At 44.2% G+C, this 27,174-nt stretch overlaps 2 protein-coding genes across 3 annotated transcripts in view; both read left to right on the top strand.

The window, feature by feature from the left end:
• HIF1A (hypoxia inducible factor 1 subunit alpha) overlaps window positions 1-2,076 on the top strand; it is a gene marked incomplete at its 5' end in the record, with an annotated part of 28,991 nt that extends 26,915 nt beyond the window's left edge. For both annotated transcript variants that reach the window (XM_084270756.1, XM_084270755.1), the window contains 2 exons: window positions 1,393-1,519; window positions 1,691-2,076. In XM_084270756.1, coding sequence (XP_084126882.1) covers window positions 1,393-1,519; window positions 1,691-1,842 — 279 coding nt within the window. In that variant the 3' untranslated portion in view covers window positions 1,843-2,076. The remainder of the gene's footprint in view (window positions 1-1,392; window positions 1,520-1,690) is intronic.
• Window positions 2,077-9,771: 7,695 nt separating this feature from the next.
• Window positions 9,772-20,159, top strand: SNAPC1 (small nuclear RNA activating complex polypeptide 1; the record flags this gene model as incomplete). The annotated part of the gene is made up of 10 exons (XM_084270563.1): window positions 9,772-9,899; window positions 10,570-10,729; window positions 11,912-12,052; window positions 12,482-12,586; window positions 13,473-13,631; window positions 14,079-14,153; window positions 14,715-14,777; window positions 15,798-15,939; window positions 17,771-17,851; window positions 19,690-20,159. 10 exons carry the CDS (start codon window positions 9,772-9,774, stop codon window positions 19,722-19,724), a joined length of 1,089 nt encoding a protein of 362 aa, XP_084126689.1. The 3' UTR covers window positions 19,725-20,159.
• Window positions 20,160-27,174: the final 7,015 nt, after the last annotated feature.

The raw sequence follows: 27,174 nt of genomic DNA, 5'->3' as shown, positions 1-27,174 counted from the left end.
TTTAATGCTTGTAGGCTCAAACCTCACCCTTCGCTAAAGCTTTCTCTCTTGTTTTGAAAACAAGTGTTGCAAAGACTCTGATGGTTTCTGCACAGTCAGAAGCTGAATTTTCCACATTGTTGAGACTTACATGATGTTGTTTCAAGTGAGTGCTTTTGTTGTTCCACTGCTTTGCCCACAGTGGATCTGAGTGGATGAACTAGGCCTTGCACACGCGTGGAAGCAAAATTATGTGAAATCCAGGCCTGGACTAAATGGTGTTCTGAGGTTGGGACAAAAAATTGCTGCGACCTCTTTGCTGCAAGGAAGCAGGACTAGTTTGCAAAGAGTGAAAATAAATGAAGATTTAAGTGTTCTAGAAAACAGGAGAATTAGGGAAGGGCAAGATGTGTCACCAGTGATGTTATGAAATATCTGAATCATTACATCTTCCTTAGTATCAAGGGCTGTGTCGCAGTCAGGGTAAAGACCAAACCAGCAGTGATGTTGGTGACTGACCTTACTATGAGATCCAGCTTCCAAGTCTGAGATGTTTAACTGTAACTTCTGCTATCCAGCTGTCCTTTTGACTTGCAGGGATATTTTATAATCCGAAACCATATGTTCTTTACTGGTGTAACTGTTTGGGATAACAGCAGCGTTCTGAAATACCTTTTCCTCTCTTTGCAGCAGTCAGTGCTACTAACAAGACCACACTTTGCAGATTCAACTACTTTGCTAGCAGATTTGTTACTAAGATCATTTGTTTTTTTCCTCCCATCCCATCTGTTTCAGTGGCAGCTTCTTACTTATCCCAATTATATGGAGCCCTTAAATCTTTCTAATCTCCATATCTTCTATGCCGCTGTCCAAACAATACACTAAGGAGCTGTGTCTGTACTACATTGTCTTAGGACTGCATTTCCTTGTGAGACTTGGGTCAGACAGCTTGGTGGCAGGAACTGGAGAGCGAGCAGAATTTACATCTTAAGTTTTGACAACCTACTGAGGTTCCAGAATCTCCTACTTGCACTGTTAACTTCAGTGCACAAAACCATTAGGAACTCCAGTGAAAGGCTGCTGCTTACTCTGCTGAGAGCAGCGGTAATGAAAAGGGTGTGAATATGCTGATCTTGGGCACAGGAATGGATGCTAACCAGCATTTAGTAACTGCTTTCTGTAAGGGAAGAGAAAGGTCTTGAGCTCTGCTTCGGTTTTCCTTTTTAAATATATTTTCAAGGCCAGTGTACTTGGAAGTCTCTTCCTCCCTGTGTTGTGAATGAAGCCTGCTTTAGACTGTAGTGATGCCTACGGAAGTAATTAGCGCCAGGGACGCTTAGCTTGGAAGAGGGATGTGGAGGGCTAGAAAGATCCAGCATTCAATAAAGAAGCTTTATTTTATTTCTTTCCTAGGGGTCTTTATTCCAGCAGACAGGTGACCATGGAGGAAATGCATCGCTTGCTTGGAAACGTGTAAAGGGATGCAAAACCAGCGGTCGTAACGGAGTGGAGCAAAAGACAATCATTCTGTTATCAACTGGTTAGTACTGGCTTTGTTTAATATGCAGAGGAGGGTGGATGGGGGCTGCGCGAAGAGAAACCCCGGTGCCACCACCACCATCCAAACCTACCTCCCCGGGGGAGCAGTTTTGGAGGAGAGGTGAAGCACGGCCAATTAAGCGCGATTTTTTTCCTTCCCCTCCCTCTATAGACATAGCGAGTAAACTTCTAGGGCAGTCGATGGACGAGAGCGGACTGCCCCAACTCACCAGTTACGACTGCGAAGTAAATGCTCCCATACAAGGCAACAGAAACCTGCTACAGGGTGAAGAACTGCTCAGAGCTCTGGATCAAGTTAACTGAGCTTTCACAATACTTGTTCCTTTTTTGGACACTGGTGAATCATCACCTAAAGCAGTCTATTTATATTTTCTATATCTGATTTTAGAAGCCTGGCTACAGTACTGCACTAATTCAGTTAGTTCAGTTTTGATCCCCTTTCTACTTATTTTGACAGTCTTTTTAATATGTTCTTTATGTAACAATAACTCAAACTATAGCGCATTTTTATAATTCTTTGGTACATACACTTTTAAGTCCATTACATTTAAAATACACTTGCAGTAGCAGCTTTGAAATATGCACCTGATTTTAAAAAAAAAAAAAAAGTATTTATTTTTTGGCTGGGGAGTTAAGTCACCAAAACTTACCATTAGTGAGATGTCAACACAGGAAAAACTGGCAACACTTCCATCCTGCTTCTCATAGGTAGTTGGAAGATTTGTGCTCTCTTACTCTTCATGTTCAAGTAAGTTGTTTTTTCTTATTTTAATAGTTTTTGTAAGAAACAACAATGCTTTGCAGCAGTGCATTGTAGCCACAATCGCACAATATATTTTCTTAAAAAATACCAGCAGTTCCTCATGCAATATATTCTGCATTTATAAAAACTAGTTTTTCAGAAGAATCTTCTCTTGTTTTTTGTTTGCCTATGAAACCATGTTTAAACCTGGATTATGTCATTATTTTAGTCACGTTGTAACATAAATTGTTCTTAAATGCTGTCTTATGCTTTTGACTTCAATGAGTGTGGTTAGTCAAAGGAAAGGCTTTACCTGGAAAGGGCTAGCAGCATTTTATTTGGATATGTTCTCAATTTAGAGAGAGTTTGATGTTCTTAAAAGTAGTCACTTTGCCAGCTTAAAAAAAAAAATTCCCTGCCTGTAGTTGTTGAAGTTAATGCTAATATTGTGTATGATCTTAAATCTAAATGTTCAGCTTACCCCGTGTGGTATAGGTGATATTTCAAGCAGATTGTAAAACATCTTGCATTGTTAGCAAAGTTTTATCTAGTACTTCATTGAGTTGCTCAATATTTTGATGTTTTGGTTTTATGCACCTTGTTGCTATTAACATCCATATGTTTTCATGTAGATTTCAGTAACTTGAATATATTTAGAAGTCTTTTTATTTAGAAATATATAGTTGTCACAAACATCTTATTTTCCTATATGTACTGTACAAAACCTTCATTCACTCATTCTTTTGCTCTTTGTGGTTGGATCTAACACTAACTGTATTGTTTTCTTACATCAATAAACTATATGTGGACCAGGCCCCCTTGGGGAGTGTGTTATCTGAGAGAAATGAGATAATTTATATTTTTGTTAGTGGTTATTGTTCATCCGTGTTCCCTTTTTAACTTAGAGTTGATTGGAAATCACTGCTTCCTTATTTTGATGGTAACATCTCCAGTAATTATTTGAGCCCATTCAGTACTGAAGTCTCCTAGACAGTGTTGTACTACTGCTCGCCAAAGACGTTAAACTTCAAAACCTGTTATCACACCAGTTAGCAAACTTGAGAGCGAGGAGCCCAGCTACTTGTGTTGCTGTAGGGTGGAAAGATTCTTCCTTCCATACAGCTTAAGGCTTGTCTCTGGAAGCTTTATCAAGGTAACACTGGAAAGCAGGAAATAGTAAAAGTCACAGGAACGATCAATTAAAAGTGGCTTTTTATTGCAAAACTGCATGATTTAAAAAAACCTAAGCTGGTATCTGATGTTACAGCTTGTCCTAAGTTCTTGTGCTGTTGACTCAGTAACTTTGACTAGATGACTTTTCTCATTTTGCTGTTAGAAAACATAATGCTACTGATACAACCTTGTGATGTGTAAATACGGTCAAGGCATTCTGTGCAGTCTTCCAACTGTTTAGAAAAACCCTTATCTCAATGTAAGAAATCAAACATGAAGCATCACAAGAATTATTTCTGGTTTATTTTGGAAACTCTGGTTTCCTTGGACTCTTTGAGTCTTTTGAAATCAATATAAAGGTACATAAGCTTAACCTGTTTCACTTGAAACGAGCACTTTTCAAAATGACCCAACTGTGTTAAATTAGATGGAGATTATTAAGTACCAACTATAAGAAGCAAAGGCACCAGTAGCAAAAGACAGTTCTGTGCTTTTTTTAAGGTTGAGTAGAGAGAAGGAAGTGTGTAGATGCACTAAGCTAGAGGTTAAATTTCACATGGAGAACATTTTGAATATACACATGCTACTGAATGTTACCTTTAACATGTGTACAACCTTTAAGTGTACAAAACTTCAGTGTTCTCTGGATAAAAGCAGCAGTGGATTATCCCCTTTCATGTCCCACAAGAAGCTTGCTACCCTCTTGCTTGCTTTTGTTCTGTTACTCTCTTTTCCTTACTTTGGTGGAGCCTGACCTGTTTGACTCTGTCAGTTCTTCAGCATACTTTTAGAGTAAGTAGTAAATTATCACGGAGGAAAATCCGTGTTGAAAAGAGGAGGAAAACTTCAGTAACCCACATGATTTATGGTTACAAGCCTGCTGGAATCACTTCTGCTCTCAGTGACAGCAGCCTACAAATCTTCCCAACTCTCACACTTTTTTAACTATAACAATAAGGCATTTTGTCAGCTGTCCTGGTAAAAGGAACAGAAATAAGCAACTAATGGTATGAACAGCAGTAGCTGTATTACCCCACCAAACCTCCCAGAGACGCTGAGCAACACAGGGACCGGTAATGGGAACTGCTCTGGCCTTGTCAGAGCTTTGCTACTAAACACAGATACAAATTCATAAACCCCAGAAGTCCAGCACACCTTTTTTTAGCTGCTTCTGTTGTTTGGTTGGTTGTTTTGTTGGGTTGTGGGTTTTTTTTAACTACAGGAATACACACCCTGATTCTCTTAAATACAAAGTGTTTCCTTATTGATTTTGAATAACCTTTTAAAACATCAAGGCACTACAGGAGAGCATTCAGTCTCACCCGTAGTAAAGAAGAAACTGTAGATAGATGGATAGATGGAGTGTTTCTGCACATGAAACATGCTCAGTTATCTGGAATTGATGAAGTGAGACTAACCAAGTTAGCTTCCAAAAGGTCAGGGTGACCACAGCGCTTGTCAGGCCCTGCCTTCATGGCATAGCATAATTATATTCACATAGGGATTCTAACTGATGATTTTATCAGCCATATGATGGTTTTAAAAGGTAAAGGAATTTTTAAACTAGTGTTTATAATAACGGCTCCCAAGAAGTCACTTACCTCTCCTGCCCAGTAAACTAATGTGATCTTGGGTGTAATACACTGGGTAAATTAAGGTAGCACAGAGTCCAAAGTACACCTTTCTAACACACCTTCCTCCCAGGTACTCCCAGAGGTTGGGCTATGATGATCTTTGAAAACCCTTGGGTAAAACAGGAACAATTTACTGTTCAGTTTTATTTCCTGGGGGTCTGTGTACGCACATTAAACTCTCCCTCAGTAATTAATGAACTAAAGAATTCCTGATTAAGACCAGAAAGAACAATTAAACATAACAAGTTAGACTCCAAAGCTTATTTTGGATTAATTGATAGGCTCAGCTTCCACTGAAATAGAACTCTGATGACTACAGGTTAAAGTACTGTATATTTAAGAGACTCTTTTTCCATTGTTTATAAAGCTGTTCATTTAATAAGTAAACAACAGTGGCTCAAGGCAGAAACGTGGGCTCTTTCACCAGTAGCTGTTGGCAAGCTTGTGCCTGTTGCACTGCTGAATGAACCATTTCCTTTGACAAACTGTGCTGTGGAAGCTGGGAGTCAGGAGTAGGCAACCACTGTCAACCAGGCTGGATGTGCCTGGGGTCAGCCATCTGTTCCCATCCCACTGCTTAGCTGCTGCTAAAGAGAACACACCTCTCACTCAAATGTCACTGCACTAATGGATGTTACTCAAACTTAATTGTCCACCATGAAAATAAACATTTCACAGGCCAGCAGTGCTTTGCAGGAAGGCCATTTTCAGAGGAATTCACTTAGTTGGTATCCAGCTTTCATTAAAACTACCATTAGGAATTAGGCACTTGATCCCCCTGGAAAGCTCCATTCTGGAGAGCTGTGATTTTTGGTCCAAATTCTAGAAAAGAGCTGTTGTTTTCCTTTTGCTTCCCTGCTTACCTTGAGCAAGGCTTGCCAAGTTACCAAAAAGTTAAAGAGTTTGCTACTGGATTTACACAGTATGGTAGATTTTGTGAATAATAGCAGTATTCTCTCATGAAGAAGTGGTATATTTTAATGGAATTCTTTTTTGGAACCAAGTACAACGTTACTGCAATTGATATTTCTCTTGAAAAATTTTGACATACTTGTGACTGTATTTCTTTAATTGTGTAACAGTATAAAATTCAATAAAAAAGAAGGTTTGTTTCTAATTTGTGACATCTGTGATCTTTCTGGTCTTCCCTTACCCCTGTTCTAAAACACAGAGATGGCAAAACCACTTTCAAACTTCTGAGGTCAGAAACTTTGGCACTAACTACACGTGTGGTCTGTTTTCTGAAGAAGTTTCTAAACTCAGACTTGCTCTTAGAGCTGAATCCTGTTTCTCTTGACACAATGGTTATCTGACCCGAATTAAGTAGACTGCATGCATGAACAGAAGAGGTTAAGGATGCATTAGGGAGGGTGTGGATTTTTCTGTGGGAGGTTAAAGAGAAGAAAGAACAACAGATAGAGAGCCAGAGGGACAGAGAACATTTATGAAACCTGTTGGAGTGATCACATCAAGAATGCTCTTAGTAACAAAAGAGAAGCTAGGTTGAATCCAAGATCCTGTCTCCAGGTGATTTCAGTTGCTCTCAGTACATGCAAATGAGTTAACAAGAAATTGTGACTCTTGCTGCCTTCTTAAATCAGGCTATTGATTAAAAATTGTTTGCAATGTTTTTGCTTGGTTGGGAAATCTGAAAGCAGAAGGCGTGTGCCAGCACTGTCAGAGTATCACCCTGTTACATGGTGTTAGCATAAGGTTTGTCCACACAGAAGTTTGAATATGCTATTTAATAAAATATATGAATGATTTCTTTTCACAGAAACCCATTAAAATGTGATTTATGTACTTTTTCAATTTGAAACTGTGTTCTAATACAGTCCTACCATTTTTTTTTTGGTTTTTTTTAAAAGCAGTTCTCTTGTGCCATGTGCAACTGGAGAACCCCTGACCCCCCATTCTTTATACAGGATAAATCACTTTTTAAGTTACAACTTAAATGCCAGGAATTAAATAGGGCAAACAGGATTGCAGGAGTTAAATAATACAAAGAGGACCAGCACACTCTTCCTTGCATCATCTAATTTTTTTTCTGTTTGTAGTTTGGAAGGTAGCCTCTTGGGAATGGAAACGTACCAAGGAAACATCTGAAGGAGCACTAGATGAAAACACTTTATCAAGTGTTGCTAACTAGCCTAAGAATTAAGACTGTGTTTCATTATATACAGTACGGAAGAGATATTCTAGGAAGAGACCCTGTTGCTCTTTTTCTTCTTTTTATTCCTCTCAACTTACTTTCTTTACAGTGTAGCCAAACTTTCTGCAAGGAAAAACTAAGCACCCTTAACACAGGGACACAACAACCTTATCCTCACTACATCTTACATCATCTCCCAGGATGAAAGTGTCACGACATGAAACCCCACCTGCCTTGGGAGGGATGGAAATTTCCATCCAGCGTTTCCTGAAACACCAGCCCTGAGAAACCACTTAAAACACAAACATCAGGAAACACCCTCAAGCTTTACCAATTCTGCAGCACCCAAAAGCCAACCTCCTCTGCTCCTCACAAAGGGATACGTCCCGTTACAGAGGCAGGCTTGGCTTGACCTATAAGCACTGACAAACCCGCTCGGTGACGTGTCAGTCATTAACTTTCTCACGCTTTGAATCCTTATTGCTGGGAGTAAGATAATAAATGGCATTCTGCTTCAAAATCAGTGCGCTCTGTTGAAGGATCACGCGCTGGATGAGCTCACTGCCATCCGCGAATCCAAGCCGTAGAGGAAAACGTCTTTTCAGGAGAAAACAAACAAGCAAAAGCCAAACTAAACCCCACCAGGAGCAGCTCTCCCCCCCCTGCTAAAATCTGCCCAGTTCCCGTGTAGCAGCTCTGCTAACGCTCCTGTTCTATAACCAATGGCAGCGGCAAGCGGTGGTGCTTAAAGACAAGGGCTGTTAGCCGATGGCCATTAAGTTCCTAAAGGTTGGATTCCAACAACTTTTGGAGGGAATATAATGAACACGGGAAGATGCTCCTGTGCTCCAGGCGCTGTGGAAGCTGCTGTCACTGACAGCCCGCAGCGCCGAGCTTTAGGGACCGACCTTTGGCTCAATTAGTTGATGCTAATGGCGAGCGGGTGAACACCGCGGTACCGGAGCCAGCTGACTTTGAAACGAATTCCGCAGCCCACGATCGTTTCAAAGGCGAACTGTTGTTAAAAGGCGATCGCAGCGCGGAACTGCCGCGGGTTTAAACACCCCACGGGCAGCGGCAACGCGCCGCCCCGCCGGCACTTCCCCTGCGTGCCGCTTTCCACCCGTTCAGGCTCCCCCAGCGCAGGGGCAGCCCCGCACAAGCCGGGTTCACCGGCAACCCCCTTCTTCTCCCCCGCCCAGGCTGGGACCCGCTCTCCAGCGCAGGTGGTGCTGCTGCTGCCGCCCAGCCCCGCGCCCACAAGACCGCAGCCCGCCCCCGGCCAAGCCCCGGCCGCAGAGGTAAATCCACCCGCGGGCGCCGGTCAGACGGTAACGACGCCCTGAAAACCAGAAGCCCGTCCCTAAACCCTCCTGGGAACTGCCGAAGGGCCGCGGGGCTTCCCGGGGATAGGCAGCACCAAAGCCGCCTCCTCCAGAAAACACCCCTCGCCACCAACCCGAGCCGGCGCTCAGCTGCCCGACCACCTTTCCCGGTGCCGCGGGTCCGTACTCACGCGGGGCGCGGGGGCTCACCGACGCCAGCGCTCCTCTCTCTCTCCAGCCGCCTGGGTAGCTGCTCGCCCCTACGTGCGCGGGGCAGGAGAACCCCCGCCGCCCGGCTCCGCGCCGCCGCCGAGGCCGCGCCCACTCACCCTACGTGCGGCTCGGCAGCCGCGGCCCCCTCCCCGCCCGGCCGGCCGGCTCGCCCCGGCAGCGTACGTGTGGCCCTGCATGCGCGGGGCGGGCGACACGCCGCTCCCGAGCGCACAGGCGGCGGCCGCCGGCTGATCCCCTGTCCGCCACGCTCGCTCAGGCGGAAACAGGGCTTCCGCTGCCGGCGGTCAGACAGAGCCGGGACGGAACGGGGTGGCGGGCAGTCGCCGAGACGGACCCCGGCAGCGGGGCGCACGGCGCGGAGCCGCGGGCAGGGCAGGCAGGGCAGCCCTTCGCGGGGCACATCTGTCCGGGAGCGTGGCGCCGCGTCACGTCCACACGGTCGCTGTGCCGTGCCCCTGCCGTGCCAGCCTTTCCCTCGGAAGACCCCGCCGGTCCCGGGCTCCCGGGCTGCAGGCCGGCGAGCTCGCTGCGGGGAGGGGGGTGGGTCCTGTGGCGACAGGGGCGAGGGATGAAGAAGCCACACCGGGTATCCCCAGGCGCCCGGGGGCTGTTGGACGGCGGCGACTGCTTGCGCGACCCCGCGGACAGCTCCTTCCCGTCCGAACCCACTCCTTTCCCCGGGCTGCCACCCCCACCCACTGCGCCCTGCGGCCGGCAGAGGGGTGCGCTGGCGTCCATGCCTGCGGAGCAGGAGGGACAGCCGCCCCGGGGCTGCACTCTGACAGCGGGGAGCACAGGGACAGCCACTCCGGGCTGACAGTCGCTCCCCTCAAACAAACCCAAGCCGAACCTCCCGGCAACGGCGAACGCGCATGCGCAGGGGAGCCGCGCAGGCGCCTCAAGGAGTATTGCCGGGCGGCTGCGCATGCGCGCAGGGGTGTGGAGGGGCGGTGGGTCGAGCTGGGTGCCGGGATGAGCGCGGTGCCGGGGCTGCAGCAGGACTGCGAGGATCTGCTCAGCGCTTTCCGGGAGGCCAACACCGTCCGCTTCGAGCGCTTCGCCGAGCTCTGGCGGGAGCGCCGCTTTCACACCATCTTCTAGTGAGTGGGGGTCCCGCCCGGCCTACCCGCCCTCGGGCCCGCGCTGTCTCTGGGCCGCCCCCTCAGCGGCCCGCTGGCCGGCACCGGCTGGAAGGGCCGCGGGCCCTGCCGCCCTTTTACGCCCCTTTGCCCGCGTCCCGCCTCAGGGAGTCCGTCATCCCTCTCCCAAACCTCTCCCCTGCTGAATTTGCCCCGTGGTAGCGCGGGTGTGTGTTGGGTGGAGGAGGTGGGGGGTGGTGGTGGTGGTGGTGGTGGTGGTGAGCTGAGGGTCCCTCAGGCATAGCTTCTGGGAGAGGTTTGCTTGGCTGGTGGGTGAGCTAATGGCATCGGTCCCTGCGTGCTGCTAGAAAACAGTCACGAGTTGCGTTTATTTTGTGTGTTAGCAATGCGTGTGCTTTGAGCACGGACATCCCAGGGAGCTTGGTGCAATTCTAAGGACGTTAAAAAGTATCACTGTAGGACATTGTGTTTTTCACTTAGATCTAACTTTGTAGAATTTCCTGTAGTGCTGTGAGAGCTTAGGGTCTGACTGTCTTTGAAGACTTCACAGAAATTTGGCCATATGATAATGTTTTAAAATACCTAGAGCTTGTTTCTGCATTGTGGACCTTCTAGAGCCTTCACTTTTATATCTACTTACCTTAATGTGCTTCCTTTTTGTTTGCTTCAGTGGTAGAATAAGAGCTTTGGAGAGGAATAAGCTCACAAAGAAGACCTTAGAACTGGCACAGCAATACTTCTTGCCCCCATATGCTTTCCAGATTCGAGTTGGTGCTCTGTACCTTTTGTACGGGCTCTACGGTACGCAGCTTTGTCAGCCAAAGCAGAAGGTAATTGTTCTTGAGTTTTTAGTCTCAGCAGGTGCTAGATATAAGATGTATGCTATGCTTCTGTCTACTTTGCCATCATAAACAGGATGGGTATTTCCTCACGTGTTCTTAAAATAAAAATACTTAGAACCAGATGATGCCTTTGGAAAAGGTAGCCCTTCAAACACCTTTGGGTTGGAGAAATTATGTGCTGGTGACTAAAATATTACTTATGCCTCCTAAGTAGTAGCTGTCGTCTCAGAAATCTTGTTTGCCAGATAGAAAGCTTTGCTCTTTTCAAAATTGAGGAAGGCTGCCTTTAAATCAGAACAGAGAAAGTGCTCATCAGCTGTGGGGAGAACTCCATTATGACTCCAGTTATTCCTTAGAATTTCAACACACTGGAGGCTGGCTGAATCATTTCCAGATCTCGTTACCCAGAAGTGGAATTTGTGAATAGTTTGAAAGGGCAGATGCCTGTTGTCTTGTTTCTAGGACAGGATGCCACTATATAAAGGAGTTGGAAACTCAGTGCAAGAAGTGGTTTACTTGGAACTGTGGTGTATGTTGTGTGCATGTGCACAATTGAGTCCAAATTCTTCAAGAAACTGAAGTTTAAGTATTCTACAGTGATGCCATTGCATATCATATCTTACCTTCCAAGAATTCCTTACCTTTTTAGAGATGCACTTAGGGCATTTTAAAACCACTGCTATGTAGCAATTGTTAGAGAGTCCAGGAATTATCAAAGAAGCTAACTTGGGTAGAGAGAAGAGGAAGTGGACAGAGTACCTGGGAGAGGAAGGAAAGCAGGACAATATGGATACTTTTACAAGTATTTCACTGGCAGCAAACCCTGGTACAAGTATTGTTTGTTAACCACCTAGATGTGTACTGTTGCAGGCACTTTGGGATGCAAAAAGTGAAACTTTCAAATGTCAGAGAGGGCTTGTGCTTTGTGTCACTGTCAAAGAAAGCAACCTCAGTAGGAATATTAAGCACAACAATATAATAAGCTGATCTGCATGAAATTTTGGTGGTAGTAGGATCCTTTCTGTAGTTCTGTGATGGTGTGGCATGTTGTACCCTTGACATCCACGTATTCTGCATAGTATTACATGGTAATAGTAGTCAGCTGAATCCATTGTTTTATTTGTTCAAATGTGTGGGTTGGTATGACAATATGCAACTGTTTTGTCACAGATCAGGATTGCACTCAAGGATTGGCCTGAAATCCAGAGGTTTCAACAGGACCTGCTAGACTCCCAGCATTATGATGCAGCATACATCTTTAGGAAGCTGCGACTCGCCAGAGCCTTCCATTTCACAGCAATGCCCAAGCTGGTGAGTTGTGACATTCATGACCTCAGTTACCTTCAGCTTTCCATGGGGAATGGTTCAACAGCACTCATGTTTTTAGCTTAGCTTTGTGACTATTGAATTGTAGTATGTGTTGCAACATGGTATGTGATGGAAGGTTTGGGGGATGTTTAAATGTAGCATGCTTCTCACCTGAAACTGTTATTAGATTTGAGATGTCATGTCATTTGTGGCATGACATGGGCGCTGCATTAAGTTATTGGCTGGGGAATCATTCTTGAAAAGGGCTGACTGAGCACTTGTCAGTAGAGCTTTAGTGAGTAAAGCTCTTGTTGGTGAGATGGTTTTATGCCTTTCAGCACCTCTTGACTGTTGGATGTTTTGCAGTAAGAACTTTCAAGAGGTGCCGTTTTAAGTTTGCTTTTAGGTGACAAAACTTGTCTCTTGCTTTAGCTAAACTACAGAACTAAGAAGAAGATTCAGGAAAATGAATTGAAAGAAGAATTTAAGGACCCCAGTAACAGAGTAAACAGCCTCATCACTAACGATGTATTGGAGGTAGAGTAACTTTTAAACTACTGATTAATCACTGGGGTTTTGTTTTTCTTTTGTTGTCTGAGAGCTGTGACTTCTACTTGACAAGGCCTTGTCCTTTGTAAATCTTCTTATGGAAGGCAGTCTTGGATAATAGCCTGTAGTTTTACTGAACACTCAGAAATTCAGACAGCATTTATTTTGGAATATTTGTTGTACAGATTAAAATACTGAAATATGCTTTAATGTTTTGTGGGTTTTGCCTCCGTAAGATGTAAAAAGGGGAAGGGTATAAATGATTGCCACTTGGGCAGAGAAAAGGGGACAGTGGTGAGTAGGGGCACGCATGTTTGTTTTGATAATGTCTGGAGGTTGCAGATTTACTTATTTGCAAGTTTATGGCTTTTTCCAACCTTTATTTCTCCTTTTAAAACTTGTTTCTGTTTAATATAGAACACATTTTATGAAAAAAAAAAAGGGATAATTTAAGCCTGGTATAAGTTGTTACATTTCTCATTATGACTCAGTAATAGCTCTTTGTTTACAGGTTTTTCCAGTTGCTGCTGGGAAATACCTATCTCAGTCAGGGTGGCTAGAGTGGTGCAAAAATCAGTAATCTGTGGCAGGGTGAGAAGACCTTCTTCCTCAAAGGGAGGAAGTGAAATGCTCCCTACAAAGAGATGGAAATAGACCACCGTGTCAGAATGAGACCTGTGAACACTGAGTACCACTGAGACTTCCTTTTTAGTTGAAATCATTCAAGATACTCTTTCTTTTTTTGTTTATTTAATGGGCCAGTGCTAGGTTCCCTGAAACAGAAACTGTTCTAAAGAGAGTCTGTTTCTCTCACGCTCCTTGTAGTTCAATGGCTTCCTTAGAATGGTTTGCATAACCTTCTTTTTTATTTTAGGAGCTGATGAATATTCATGACCACTATCAGAAAATGAAGTGTGTCATTTCAGCTGACAGATCCCAGCCAGACAAGGCCCTGAGCTTGATAAAAGATGAATTTGTTGTTACTCTTAAAGACCTGACGTTGGAGCATCAGGAGTGGCAGCAGAACAGAACGGTAGGTAACGTCAACCATTATGCTGTGGCAACTTAACAGGTTGGGTGAACATGTAAGAATTGTCTGTCTTAGCCTAATTACCTCTGAGGAGGCTTTGCAAATGTCAGACTTCAGTAGAAAAAACTGTAACACTGAAGACATGGAATGAGTAAAAGCTTAGACAGAATTATAGTACTGAGGGAAGGACATGGACTTGTATGTAGTACTACCTCTAGGATAACATAAAGGTTTGCTGAGTGGCAAGCCCTGGAACATATAATTTGTGGCAGTATTAGAATGACTGTATGAAGTTCCTCTTTAACACTTACACAATGGCCTTTCCTTAATCCGAGAGTAAGGTCAAGGAAGAAACTGGGCATATGTGTAAATACTTGCTTTGTTATTTTTATAATTCTTAGGTTTTATTGGACTTGTGTATGACAGACATTGATTTATTTTTTTCCCCAGAAGTTACTCCTAAGTACTAAAGAAACTGAAAAAATATCAAACAAAACCCAAGAAGAGACTTTGTTAGAGTCAGAGGTAAGAAAACCAAACTAGTTTGTGACATTGTGCAGGCCAAATCTGTTAGGTTTTGGTTTTTGCTTCAGATTACAGGCTAAGCAATTACGTGGAGGCTTGATAGTGTGAAATTAAGTTCCAGGGACAGCTTGTGGGGCTGATTCACTTTTTGTTTGTTTGTTTTTGTTAAGCTGTGACCATTCCCAGCTGTGATAGCTCTCAGATCCTTCTAATGAAAACTCTCTTTCAAGTAAGAAGGGGGAAGAGCCATATTATCTTGGCCAGACTCCTTTATGGTTCCTCCTGGACTTTCAACTAAATGTAATACCCATTTTTGTGCTACAAAATTATCTCATGTTGTATGTATCTGCTTATTTCAACTTTGAATTCGAGTAAGATGTGAAGGCAACCAAAATCATGGTCTGCCTTTTTTATGACATTTGAACTTTTTTATTTAAGTAACAGTTTGGCAGCATTCTAATTATATTAACTAATTACAATAATAGAATTGCAGCTGTAGTGAGCTATTGCTGGAGTGCTTGATCTGATATTTGAATACTGTTGATTTCTGTTTCTTTGCAGGGTTCTGAAAGAGCAAATGCATTGGCTAGAATCAAATACAAGTCTTACTCTGCAGTTGTTGAAGTAGGTATAACATTTGAGGGTATGGAGGTATTTATTTTAAAGAACAGTTTTAAGTGCCAGTTTAATGTAAATGCTGGGTCAGAAAGGAATGAGTTAATATTGGACTGAGAACATTCAGAGGCTGAATTACAAGTTTACCTAACGTTGAGGAAACCTGAAGCTCTTATTGCTGTATTTATGGAAAAATTGCAGATTGTCTATGCTTGGGGTATTTTAATTTACAAGGTATCTTAATGACTATGCTTTAAGTAGATGGAATAAAAATACTTGCAAGTTTAATTGCTCAGATTCCTTGAAGTTTAGATAACAAGTACATTAAGAAATGGAAAATGGCAGAAGGTGTCCCTGCTCATTGCAGGGGGTTGGACTAGATGACCTTTAAAGGTCCCTTCCAACCTAATAAATTCTGTGAATCTGTGCTTCTATTGGAAACTGATTGTGAAAATAGAACTTGGGGATTTAAATTCAATGGACTGTTTTTGGAAACATTATTTCAGTGACTGCTACTTTAAAAATCTTGTTGACTTGGGTTTTTTTCTAGCAGGCCTGTGAGAAACATTACAACTTTCCTTGTTTATTAAAATCTCTTATTGAAAAATACATCATTAAATGAAGCAGAGCACTGGAATGTGCAGCAGTTCAGACCTGTAAATATGCAGTGATTATTATTTTCTAGGCAACTAAGCAAAATATGACAGTAAGGAGGCTTTGTGGTGCAGCAGTTCTTGGCAGTGTTCCTTTTGCTTGCACACAGCAGGGGTGGTAGGGTGATACCAAAAGAGAATAGTTTGAAAATAAATGAAGTTTTCATTACCTGGATTTTAAGTGATAAACCAATTAAAGCATAAAAGGCTGTTGTCTTCTTAAAACTGAAGAGCAGTAACTAGTGGGAATCCTCCATCCTCTTCCATCCCTTTCCACCCTGGCATGGAAGTGGTTGCTGACTTGTGAAGTCCAGGTGACATACCTGGCTGTAGACGATTAGTTTGTGGTACCATTCATACGTGTGCTTGGTTCCAGGCTTCCAAATCCAGGAGACACCGTCAAGTAAGATTAGAATCTTCTGAATCCGGATCAAGTTATGGGAAATCTCCAAGCAGAAGTAAAAAAGCCAGCAAGAGGCCACAGCCATCAAGGAGAAGAGATTCTTTGGGAATCAAAGGTATTTCTCCATGGCATTCATGAACCTGGAGAGACTCCAAAAGTTTATCCATTGCTTTGTTAGCTGAGGCAAATGGGTTAAATTATACCATTCATTAGTGGACATAGAGAAGTGTTTTGTGATACCCCTGTCTTAATTGAACCTTTCTGTCTGTTTTTCACAGTCTGGTCAGGTAGAAAGTAAGTGCATGCAGTTTATAGTTAATCTGAAGTTTCATATATAGTCCTTCTAATTTTTCTCTGGAAAGGTGTGGCCTTGGAAGAGCATGTCCTTTGTGTGGCAGTGTCTTAATTTTTCCTATTGCTAAATAACAAACATTCTGGAGATTAAGAATCTTTCTTCTCACAGATAAGCTGCTACTTTTCTAGCTATTTTTTGGATGAAAATCAGCCTATCTGGTAATTTACATAGTTCATAGTATCTTCATGAAATCCGAAGTAAACCTTGCCTGTTTCTAATCTGCCCCTCTCAAAGGAGTATCTTGTAACTTGTCCTAGGAGAAAATGATGTTGATGCCTTAATGACGATGATTGCTTTGTAAGACTAGTACCTGCTCTGTCACATCAGTCATTCTTCTTCCATCTGATACTCATTATTTCTTTTGTTCTTTGTTACTGACAGTTCTAGTACTCCCATGTGAGTACAGATCTTTTGTCAACAACAAATGTAGTTTCAAAGCTCTTTTCAAATGAGTTCCTTAATCTCAGTATTGCAATTATTACGTTATAACAGTTCTAGATTTGTTTTGTTAATAGCTACACTTAACTTTTTCCTCTTTTTTTTTTTTGGTGTGGTTCTGTAAATCTATTATATAATAATTTCTCCTAATTATAATTTAAGCTAGGAATAAAAACAATTTCAAGGAGCAAACTGCCTGAGACCAGAAGTTTTTTCCAAAAGAATGATGTGTCTGATCCAAGGCTGCTAAGTTAACATCATTTTCACCTCTTTTATTTGTGAGGCTTGTTGTTAGTATGATGCTGAGACCAGCAACTTAAAGGATTAGTCATTTATGTGGATTTTTGTTGTATGATATCATCATTTATGTTAATATATTCTAAAAGAGATCAAGTCTTAGAACTTGAGGACTGACTCACTTTGACATAAGACCTGGTGTGAGGGTAATTGACTAGATCAAAAGAGCTGGTGGGAAGGGAGAGGGAGATGAGTTGTCTATTTCCAGTCTCTGGTGGAGAGACCCTGTCTGGTGTTGCTGATCTTTGGCATGTCTGAACTGCCCAGTGATTGATTTAGTTCATTATTTTACTATCATAGCATTTATGTCACCTGTATTGATGCAGTTTTACTTTCTAGGTGTTTGCACATGCCTGCTTATGCATCTCTTTCTTTGTCTTCCAAGACTTTCTTTAGATTGCTTTGGCTCCCAGTTCTGAAAACATGGGAAATTACTGTTTCTTAGGGAAATTGTCTTTCTGATACCCAACATTTAAACTGATAGAAGTTGCACTGCTATCTAAGTTTTTCATTTACTTGTTATTTATTAAAGGTTAAATTAAATTGAACAGCAAAATAGTTTTTAATGAACTTTATTTTGGGGCAAAATGCATCTGCTTGTGGGTTTTTTCCTCCTAAATGCAATTACCAGAGGCAGTGTGAGCATCACTGATGGGCTCAGCCTTGGTCAGCAACAACTTTGGCGTTGAATTGGCTGATGTTTAGTCTCTGGGGCCTGCAGAGAACTTCTGGCTGCTTCTTGCAGAAGCCATCCCTGCAGCCCACCCCTTCTCCACCAGAACCCAGCCACACAAAACTATCAACAAAAGTGAAAAAAAAAAAAGCTGACTTTTTTTCCTAAAACTCTGATTTGTAGGTGACATGCAAATGGTGAAGGAAACTGCTACTCGTCATATTGGGATGCCTGTAATCACAGAAGAGAATTTGGATGAAGAAGGTAAAATTATTGAAATTCTTACAAACCAGTACTTGTTTTTTAGTAGCTCTCCTGTGCTCTATTTTTCTGAAACTGAAGCTGATGTTTTGGACCACATGTTGCTGCCTTGCAAACACTGCCTAAGTGTTTAGCATGTAAATTGTCATGTGGAAATTGAAGCTTTGATCTGAGACTTTGTTACGAGCACACCCATGGTAGCAAAATACTGAGTCATGTTTTTCTAAACAGATTTCATTATAGTATCTTCAGACCTAAAACTGGTCCAGTTAGAAGAAGACTTGTTCTGTAATGTGTTCTTTCAAATTTTTAATTTTTTTTTATCGTTCTTCCACTTAGAGAAGATACCTGTTGTAGTAGCTCTGGGATTTTATGTAACCTGTGCTCAGGGTCAGAATAGCCCTTTCTGCTTTCACCTTTGGAAATGAAGGGGCATAGAAGTTTCCCCTCTAGCCTTAGTTGCAGCTGAGCAGTGCTTCAAGGATTAACTTTCAGCAGACATGTGCAGCACTGGCGTCCTTTGCTTTATTGGATGTTGTCAGACACAGATGGGGTAGGGTTCTGGCACCCTTAGCAGAACTGCCTGACTTTATTTCCAGCAGTGTGAGAGATAGCAATGTAATCTTTATTTGCAAGCAATGGTGAATCAGGTTTCTCAGAGCTGATGGTGCAGTTGCCCTACAGAAACATCAAATGCATGTAGTAAGAATCGAGATGTTAGATGATCTTGAACTGCTCTGCAGCTGAGAAGCTTCAGGGTCTGTTCTTAGTATTGCTCACAGAGAATGTAAGCACTGTGGAGTAGACACTGTACAAAGAAAATCTCATCCTCCTTATCATGAGGTACTTACCTAGCTGTGCTCTCAGCAGAGCCCAGGGTGCTGCTTTGCTGCCTGTGTCAAACGTGGGTGCTGTTCCTGGGAGAAGAGCTGGCCAGCTAAAGGCATGATTTCCACTTGGCAGCTCTAGCTAGTCTAGGACTGATGGGTCTTGCTTACATAGTGGAAGGCAGACTTGATAGACTGGAGGTACTGGCTCTTCACTTGGCAGAGTAGGATTTAATTAGGTGGTTAGAAAGGGGAAGCAAAGGGTTAAGTACAGTTTCTGGAATGTTTTAATGACATAGATGAGAGTGAGGAGTGTATCTTTTGGAGTAATTTACTATCCAAACTTGTATGTAATGGAAGGATATTCCATCCAAGGGAGCATAACAGCTGCTAAAATACATTTGTAGTGAGGCAACACGTTTACAGTTGCTCTTTTTACAAGCAAAATATCATCTTATAGTGATGAAATGAGATTACATTCTCTGATCACCTTAGTTGTAGACAAAGTGAATTAATTTAATTTAAATGGTCAGCTTGAAGGCACAATGCTGCATTTAATATTGTATTTTATTTACTTTTCCTTTCTAAATTTGGAACACTTACTGGAATTTGCCAGCAAATGCTGAAGCATTAAAATATCTATAAGCAAACTCTTTGGGTGCTTTGTGCTTAATTTTGTGAGCATTCCATTAGTCAGATTCACAATGAAATCTTAAAGGCATTCATGAGGAGCAGAAAGCTCTCAAGAGTGAGTAAATTTTGAAGTATTTCGTTCATCAATGGAATTTTAATTGATATTTTGAATGATAGCATGCTGTAGAATCAAGGAAGATATTGTCATATTTAAACCCAGATATTTTCATATTTAAAACCATGGGGAGAGGGGTTGGAAGGGGATCTCGAGCTCCTCTTACTCATTTCCTTTGCTGGGCAGAATTAATTCCACTTTAATCATTCCCGTGAGGGAAGAGAGATTGAAAAGCTTGTCAGAAAAATCTCTTTATTTCCTTTCAGAAGTCTCTCTCCCCAAGAGGAAAAGAAGATGTTAGAGGATCCAGTTGAAGAAGCGCTGATGTTCATTTTAATGACAAAATGTAAACATCAGAGGTGACACGAAGGCATCCAAAACAAGTGTCTGGGACCAGAACTACCGGTGGTGCTGGAATACTGGGAGAGACATGTCTACCTTAGCTGTCTCATCCTGCAGCAGCTGGTGCTGCTATTCACCTGGTGAATGCTTTTTGTGGGAGACAAAGTTGCTGTGTCCTGTTTGAGATGGAAAGAGAAGATGTATGGTTGTCTTGTGTAGCTTGTACAGTGTGAGTTACTGGTTGGGACTTGTTGATGGTTTTAGCTGAGACTGTTAAAAGAACAGCTCACAAAATTTGCCCGTGTGAGGTATGTTTGTAATCTTCTGTTCTCTGCAGATAAAATTAAGGTTACTGACTCTTGAACATTAGTACAATAAATTATTTTTCACAGTTCACTTGCTCCATTTTACAGTGTGTAACTTCAGCAATGTTTATCATGGTTTGATCCCATGGGGGTGGAAAATGGTAAGTGTTTTATTGTAGTCTGTCTCCAGCAGGTCTGGAAACACTGTGTATTCAAATGAATGTAAAGTGCATTGTTTAATTCTGCAGGTGACCCTAAGCTGCACAAGAGCAGGACTGGAATTCAAAGCAATATTTATAAATTGGAAAGGAGTGGAAGAAGTGGGTGTGGAAATAAACATGAAGCTCAGTGCTGAGAACAGGTACAGGATGGGGAAATGATTGCTAGGCAACGGTACTGCAGAAAAAGCAAACAGGCTGAGAGTATTTTCTATAAACAGTAATCAGCACTACAATTTGTGCCATTCAGCCCTGAAAGGCTAGAGCCTTACATACCTTCCATACCACTCTCTGACCACAATTCCAGAAGAATGTGCATAGTTATTTTCCCTGATATTTTCTCCTGTTGATCATAGCTGAGTTGTGGCCAAAGGAGTTGAAGTGTCCTCAGAATATAAAACAAAAAATTGAAAGGTTTTTAATATGAAAGGGACTTAAACTGAGTGAATTAATTTTGTAGCATGACTCTCAAAGGCCAAAGGAATTGAAATGCTGCCCTTACCTAGGAGAAAAAAAACACTGAGTGGAAATACAAATGATTTGACTATAAAAGGGGTCTGTATAAATGCATCGGTTCGTACAGAGAGATGGGCTTAAATGGCAGATAGGTGGGCATTGGAAAGTAAGTGTTGCACTCAACCTCACTAATGGTAAAAGAGGAAACTATAATGAAGCCAAACCCCCTACTCTGCAGTAAACTGAAGGATCAAATGCACAGTTGAATAATGAAAATCTTTAGAGTCTTATCCAAAAGTCATTATGAGTGCAAATCAAATTATTACAGGAACAGAATATTTCTATACAGGAAAAAAAATACTATACTGGTAATAAAACAGTTTAACATGTCATACACACTCTTAGTTTCTACTGCTTTAATCATTGGTTTAATCACTCTTCTGCTGTGCTTCTGGAACTAAGCTTGTTAGGCTTAGTCTGTGGATAGAACATGCCATAGGTATGGTATGTGTAGAAAGACTGTGAACAGCAGCATGGATGTTTTGGGAGCAGTTTGGAGATGGGGTGCAGTGGAGTACTCGAATCTCTCCGGGGGATGTCCCATATGGCTAAGAAAGTTCATTATTCAAATTAATAATTTCTTAGGAGTTTCTTCACTTAGGAAGTTGCTTAAGGATGAACTTTACAGCACCAATCCTGTTCTGGTGTTTCTAGGCCCTGAGGTTAAGCCAGGTCTTCTCGCTACGTAGTATTGGGTCCTTCCCTCGAAGGGAAACGTGAAAATGACTTCTCTTTTTCTGTTTCCCTCCAAGCTGCAGGTATCTGAAAATGAAACAGAGCTACAAAAGCTTAGTTTTCATTTTCCTGATGGGCTATTTTCAGCTAAATCATTATTGTTCCATATATATGGCGTGAGTTTATTTTAACATATGTAAGGAATGTGCTTGATGCTGTTCCTGCAGTGGCATTTTTCTATAACATGACCATCTTGTTTGCCTCTCCTCATCTCTGTGAGCCATCCTCAGAGCTGAGTAGGAGAAGTTTTTGGAATTCTCAATATTCAATGCCCTGAGTCTTCCCCACACACACTTTTGAAAATGATTTACAAATCAGTATTAGAAGCATGCAAAGCCTTGACTAAGCATGAAGATGGGTGCAGTCAACTGGCAGTTATTTTAATATTGAACAAGTGTTCTAATTTGATTATAAAATTATGTAGATAAAATGGAAGTTATACTTAAGGATAGATGTAGAACTGCTGGCTATAAGCAGTGGTAATATTTCAAAACGAATCCTTAGAATTTAGAGGCAGCTGTAAACAAAGTTTCATAATGCTGGTGTAATTATTTTTTTTAATAAAAATCCCTTGCTGCAGTCTGATGGGCAATTACAGGCTTTTAAAAACAGCTGAGGGACTTCCTAAAATGCTTCATTGAAGCAAGCAGCTGTCACTAAAACAAGCCAAACCTACTCCTTCCTCCCATCTCCCCCCTAACCTGCCAATAACAGTAAATAAAGACATTCAAGACTATTGTTGTGTAGTATCTAACTTCTCTTCTGCTTATAGCAGGTAATACAGAGGCTGCAAGGAGACTTCATCTCTTTAATGCAGGTCTAACTTCCATCTGACCCAGTGGATAGGAGTGAGGCAACATGACATTATGTGTCTGGGTGGTGTTAGTAGTTTTCATAAATATGTTAGCAAAACGTTTGTCTGAACATTCTCCGAGATGGATACACCACTGACAGAAGAACTGCATTCATACATGTCCTAGTGTTGGCTGGGATAGAGTTAATTTTCTTCCCAGTAGCTGGGATGGTGCTGTGGTCTGTATTTAGTATGCAAATAACAGTTGCTAACACGCTGGTGCTTAGCTGTCTGCTGAGCAGTGTTTACAATTTAAGTCAAGGATTTTGCAGCTTCCCAGGCCCTGCCAAGGAAGACACATGAGCCTTCCACAGGTGTGCAAGAAGCTGGGAGGGGACACAGGACAGCTGGCCCAGACTGGCCCAAAGGATGTTCCATACTATATGGCATCATGCTCAGTATGCAAACTGGGGGGAGCTGGTGAGGGAGGGCTCTGGCTGGGGAAATAGCTGGGCATCGGTCAGATGGTGATGATATTTGTATCATTATTATTATTATTAATCTATTCTTTCTGTTCCTCTTCTGTCCTATTAAACTTTTTTACCTCAGCCCATGAGTTTTGCTGTTTTTCTGATCTCCCCCATCCCAGTGAGGGGGGGGGGGGAGTGAGCAAAAGGCTGGCAACCGGGTTAACAATACAGTATTAATCACCATTTCTTTGGCAAAGCTAAAGCATCCTTTAAGTGGAGGTTTGAGCTAGTGCTTGGCCAGATTTTCAAGTATAATGTGGGTGATGAAAAGCAGAATAAACTTAAAACACTTGCAGATTAGAAGCTATTTCCAGTATAATTGTTATTCTTACAATGGGAGAGACTGGTAAGGTCTAATGAAGTGAAGGTGCAAAAGGCTGTGCTTAGAAGGACAGGTGAAATGCAAGTACCTGCTCAGGAATGCTTGTGTAAGCAGCTGCTCTCAGTTGGGAGGTTTTTGCAGCCTGGGTCAGTAATATAGGGGTAGTATGAAAAAGTCCAAATGGTGTGGAAGGCAGTGGGGATCTGCATTGTGTATGGCCTGGAGAGGATGTAGACATCACCTCTAGAATGAGTACACAATCCTCAGAAAAAAAAAAAGGGGGGGGCAACAAAATAAAACCCAAACACAGACTGCAAGAGGATTCAGCTGGGAAAAGAAAGGGTTGGAGTGTGAATATAAAGCTTCCCTGTTAACAGTCTTTACTGCTTTGTAATCTGTGTTTATGCAAATGGTAATTAATTGTTCTCTGTGTTCACTGAACTGGAGCTATCCAATTTGCAGTAACATAAATTTACTTAATAAGATATTTTTTGCAGTTAAGGAAACAGTTTGGCCTTGCAACAAACAGCAGAATCACCTTTCTGCAGGAGTTCAAGTCGGTGTTGGAAAAATGTTAGTCATGGCTGTGTGAAGTAGACCTAATTCTGCTTTGGAGACAGGAGATGGGGGAGAGCATCCCTTGAGTTTTATTCTAGTCTTACACCAAGTGTACTTAACAGGATCCTGTGTGCATACTTCATATATCACATGTGCATAGCAGGTTCTTCAAATGAGACAGATCTTTTATCCCTTCCTTTGTGGAACGTTTCAATTTGCAGTTCATTCTCCTTCTGGAGTTGCCCAGTCATGTTTTCCTGTGTGGCCTGGGCTTCCTCACCCCTTTTTTGTCTTCATCCTCAAATCAGATCAAGCCTGGTAATGGAATACTTCTCCACCCATATGTAACTCAACACTCAGAAACGGGACTGCAGGAACTTCATGAACTACACAGGTCTGAGAAACATACACAGGTTTGAGAAACTTACAAAGGTTCTGCCTGCTCCTGGCACTTCAGGGCTTGGGGCAGCCCCTCTCCCTGCTCTGCTGTAGTTGGGCTGTGATGGAAACCTCCACAAAGCAAAGTTATGTTGCAACAGCTTGAGCTTTCTGTAACAGACACCAGACTGCTTCCTTTCTGGTCAGAGAAACAGAAACCTGGATATGGAAAATGAGGCAGAACACAAGGGCCAGCCACCAGCTGCTGGCTGTCATCAGGGAGGGAGGAATGTGTTTCTTCAGCAGAGAGTTTTGTATGTGTGGCAGAAAGTCAGGTAGTGTTTAAACCTTCGAGCCCAGCTCAGCACAACCTGCTGCCTCGCCAGGTCCGTTTCTGACAGGGGGCTGCGTGTTGGCAAAGCCCATCGAGTGCGGGTGGAGTTGGCTGTCGGATGTAACGCTCAGCGCTGAGGGGTCAAGGGAGCCCTCTGAGGGGTCAAGGGAGCCCTCCGAGGGCTCGGGAGCAGAGCGGGCACGCAGTTTTGGGAGAGGGAGTGGAGCTGCGACCCCCTCCCCAGTCGCTTTTCTTCCTGTGCAGTCTCCGCGTCCTGCCCGGGCTGTGCGCGAAGGCGGCTGATGCGCCCGGCGATGCGGGCGCGGCCGGGCTGTGCCGCCCCTCACGTTTGCCCCCTCCCCTCACCCGCGGGCCGCAGCCCCCGCACCCAGCCCGCTCCGGGCAACGCTCCCTGCACCCGGTACTGCCCCGGGGGCGGCACCGCCGCGGGGAGAAAGCAGCGCTGCTCTCGCCCGCAGCCCCGAGGGACACCCCCCCACCACCACCACCACCACCACCACCACCCCACCTCCATCCTCTCCGCGCCGAGGCGGGGAGGCGCCGTGCGGGTCAGCGCGCCCCCTCCCCGCTGGCGGCGGCGGCCCGGGCCGCCTCCCCGCCTCGCCGCGGCCGCAGGGCTCCGCCGTCGCTATCGGGCAGCGAGCAAGGGAGACCGAGCCGCCGCCACGGCCATGGCGACGGACGGTGAGTGTGGGCTGCGCCCGGGGCGGGGGCGGCGTCCCCGCGGAGGGGGCTCAGGCACCTGGCGTCGGCCGCGCCCTTCCCTGCGGGCGCTGGGGGCGAGGGGGTTTCCCTGCGCCGGGCCGGGGATGGGGGGAGCGGGGAGGAGAGGGGGAGCTGCGGAGCGCGGGCACGGCGGGGTGAAACCGGGCCCCGCGCGGCGGCCCTGCCCCTGGGACCGGCGGGGACCCTCCGCAGCCTGGGCCGGGACTGCAGGGCCCGGCTGGGTGGGGAAGGGGGTGGAGGTTGTGGGGTGTCTGTCCCCCGGGACGGGCCTGGCTGCGGTGCCCGGGCCGGCTGCGGGCCGCGCCCCCTCCTCCCGCTGCCGGAGTCTCGCAAAGGGCGGGGGTGCGGTGATGGGCTGTGCTGCGGGTGCCCCCCGCACGGGATGGCGTGAGGGGGTGAGCACATGCAGACACCCAATTTAGGGAGAATAAAGAGGCAGTAAAGGCTGCTTCTAAGCTGGCAATGCACAGGTGTTCTTTGTAATTATGGGCGAGTTGTTAATTGTGTGCTGCTTGACTCGGGGACTGGGAGCTGGTGGGTTTCCTGACCCCGCCGTAACACAAAGATGGTCCTTCAGATGATCCCCTCCGACCCAAGCTGTTCTGTGAGTCTGTGGTACTAGGGATGATCACCACCTGGGCTGTGATGGAGGAGGTTGTTGCCCAATGGCACGGATCACCCTCGCTTGGGTCTTGGCTGCGGTAGTGGTGCTGCTGGGCAGGGATTGGTATCTCCCATCACAGCACCGGTCAGTTAAAACCTGAATAGGTCCTGTGACCCGAGGTCCCAGCGTTCTCCTCCTGATGTGCTGTAGAAACACCCATGTCAACGCTTATTGAAGACTGCGGGGTTGGTTTTGCTGTATCTTTTGTGAGGCTGGGGGAAAATAACCATGTGAAGCTTTGGAACGTGTCAGGGTGGCACAGGGCACTTGAGGAGCTCTCAGGAAGAAAAACAACCTGGGGTTGAGCATTTAGGAAAGATTTGGCTTAATGAAAAGTCTGATTTCGCTCTTCCTTTAGACATTTGGTGATGTTCACTTGTGTTTGCTTTCAGGTTTCTGTGCCTAAGTAAAGGTCATAAAATAACAGACTGCTTTGGGTTGGAAGGGACCTCAAAGCTCATCTAGCTCCAGCCCCCTGCCATGTGCAGGGACACCCTCCACTAGCCCAGGCTGCCCAAAGCCCCATCCAGCCTGGCATTGAACACTGCCAGGGATCCACGGGCAGCCACAGCTTCTCTGGGCACCCTGTGCCAGGGCCTCACAACCTTAATGGAGAAGCATTTCTTCCCAGTATCTAATCTAAATCTCCCTCCTTCAGTTTGGAGTCATTCCCCCTTCTCACTCCATGTCCTTGTCACCAGTCCCTCTCTAGCTTTCTTGGAGCCCCTTTAGGTACTCACAGGCTGCTCTAAGGTCACCCTGGAGCTTTCTCTTCTCCATGCTGACCAAGCCCAGCTCTCAGCCTGTCTCCTTAGCAGAGTTGCTTCATCTCTCCTATCATCTTCATGGCCTCTTCTGAAGTTGCTCCAACAGCAAGGCCCAGGCTGAGGTGAGGTGGAGCCCTTCAGTGCTTGAAGATGGCCTTAGGAGAACTAGGAACTGCCCTGGTGTGTTCAGAGTTTGTTCAGTTTACCTGGCAAAATCTGTCCTTTCCCTAGTTAGAGCCTTGAAGCAGAGATTCCAAGGCACTGATGGTGCTCAGTACATAATTGAATTATTGTTAGTTTATCTTTTACAGCATTTTACAAATTAATAAAAATATTGTGGTTTGGCTTCTCACCTGTGTTCCTGCTGCACAAATATGAAATAGGTAATTATACAGTATTTAATTGATTAGACATCCTTCAGACCCAAAAGTCAGCAGAGGGATTGGTTTGTTCCTTAAAAAAGAACAAGTGTGTCTCCTCCCAATACTTGTAAGAAGTATCTTTTGTTTAATGTATGTCTTCTGGTAGTAGGCTCAGTCTTT

The sequence above is a fragment of the Gallinula chloropus genome (genome assembly GCF_964237585.1).
Source record: "Gallinula chloropus genome assembly, chromosome: 14".
NCBI lineage: Eukaryota > Metazoa > Chordata > Aves > Gruiformes > Rallidae > Gallinula > Gallinula chloropus.
Note: the sequence above shows the minus strand (reverse complement) of the source record. Positions and strands in the feature narration are given on the sequence as shown.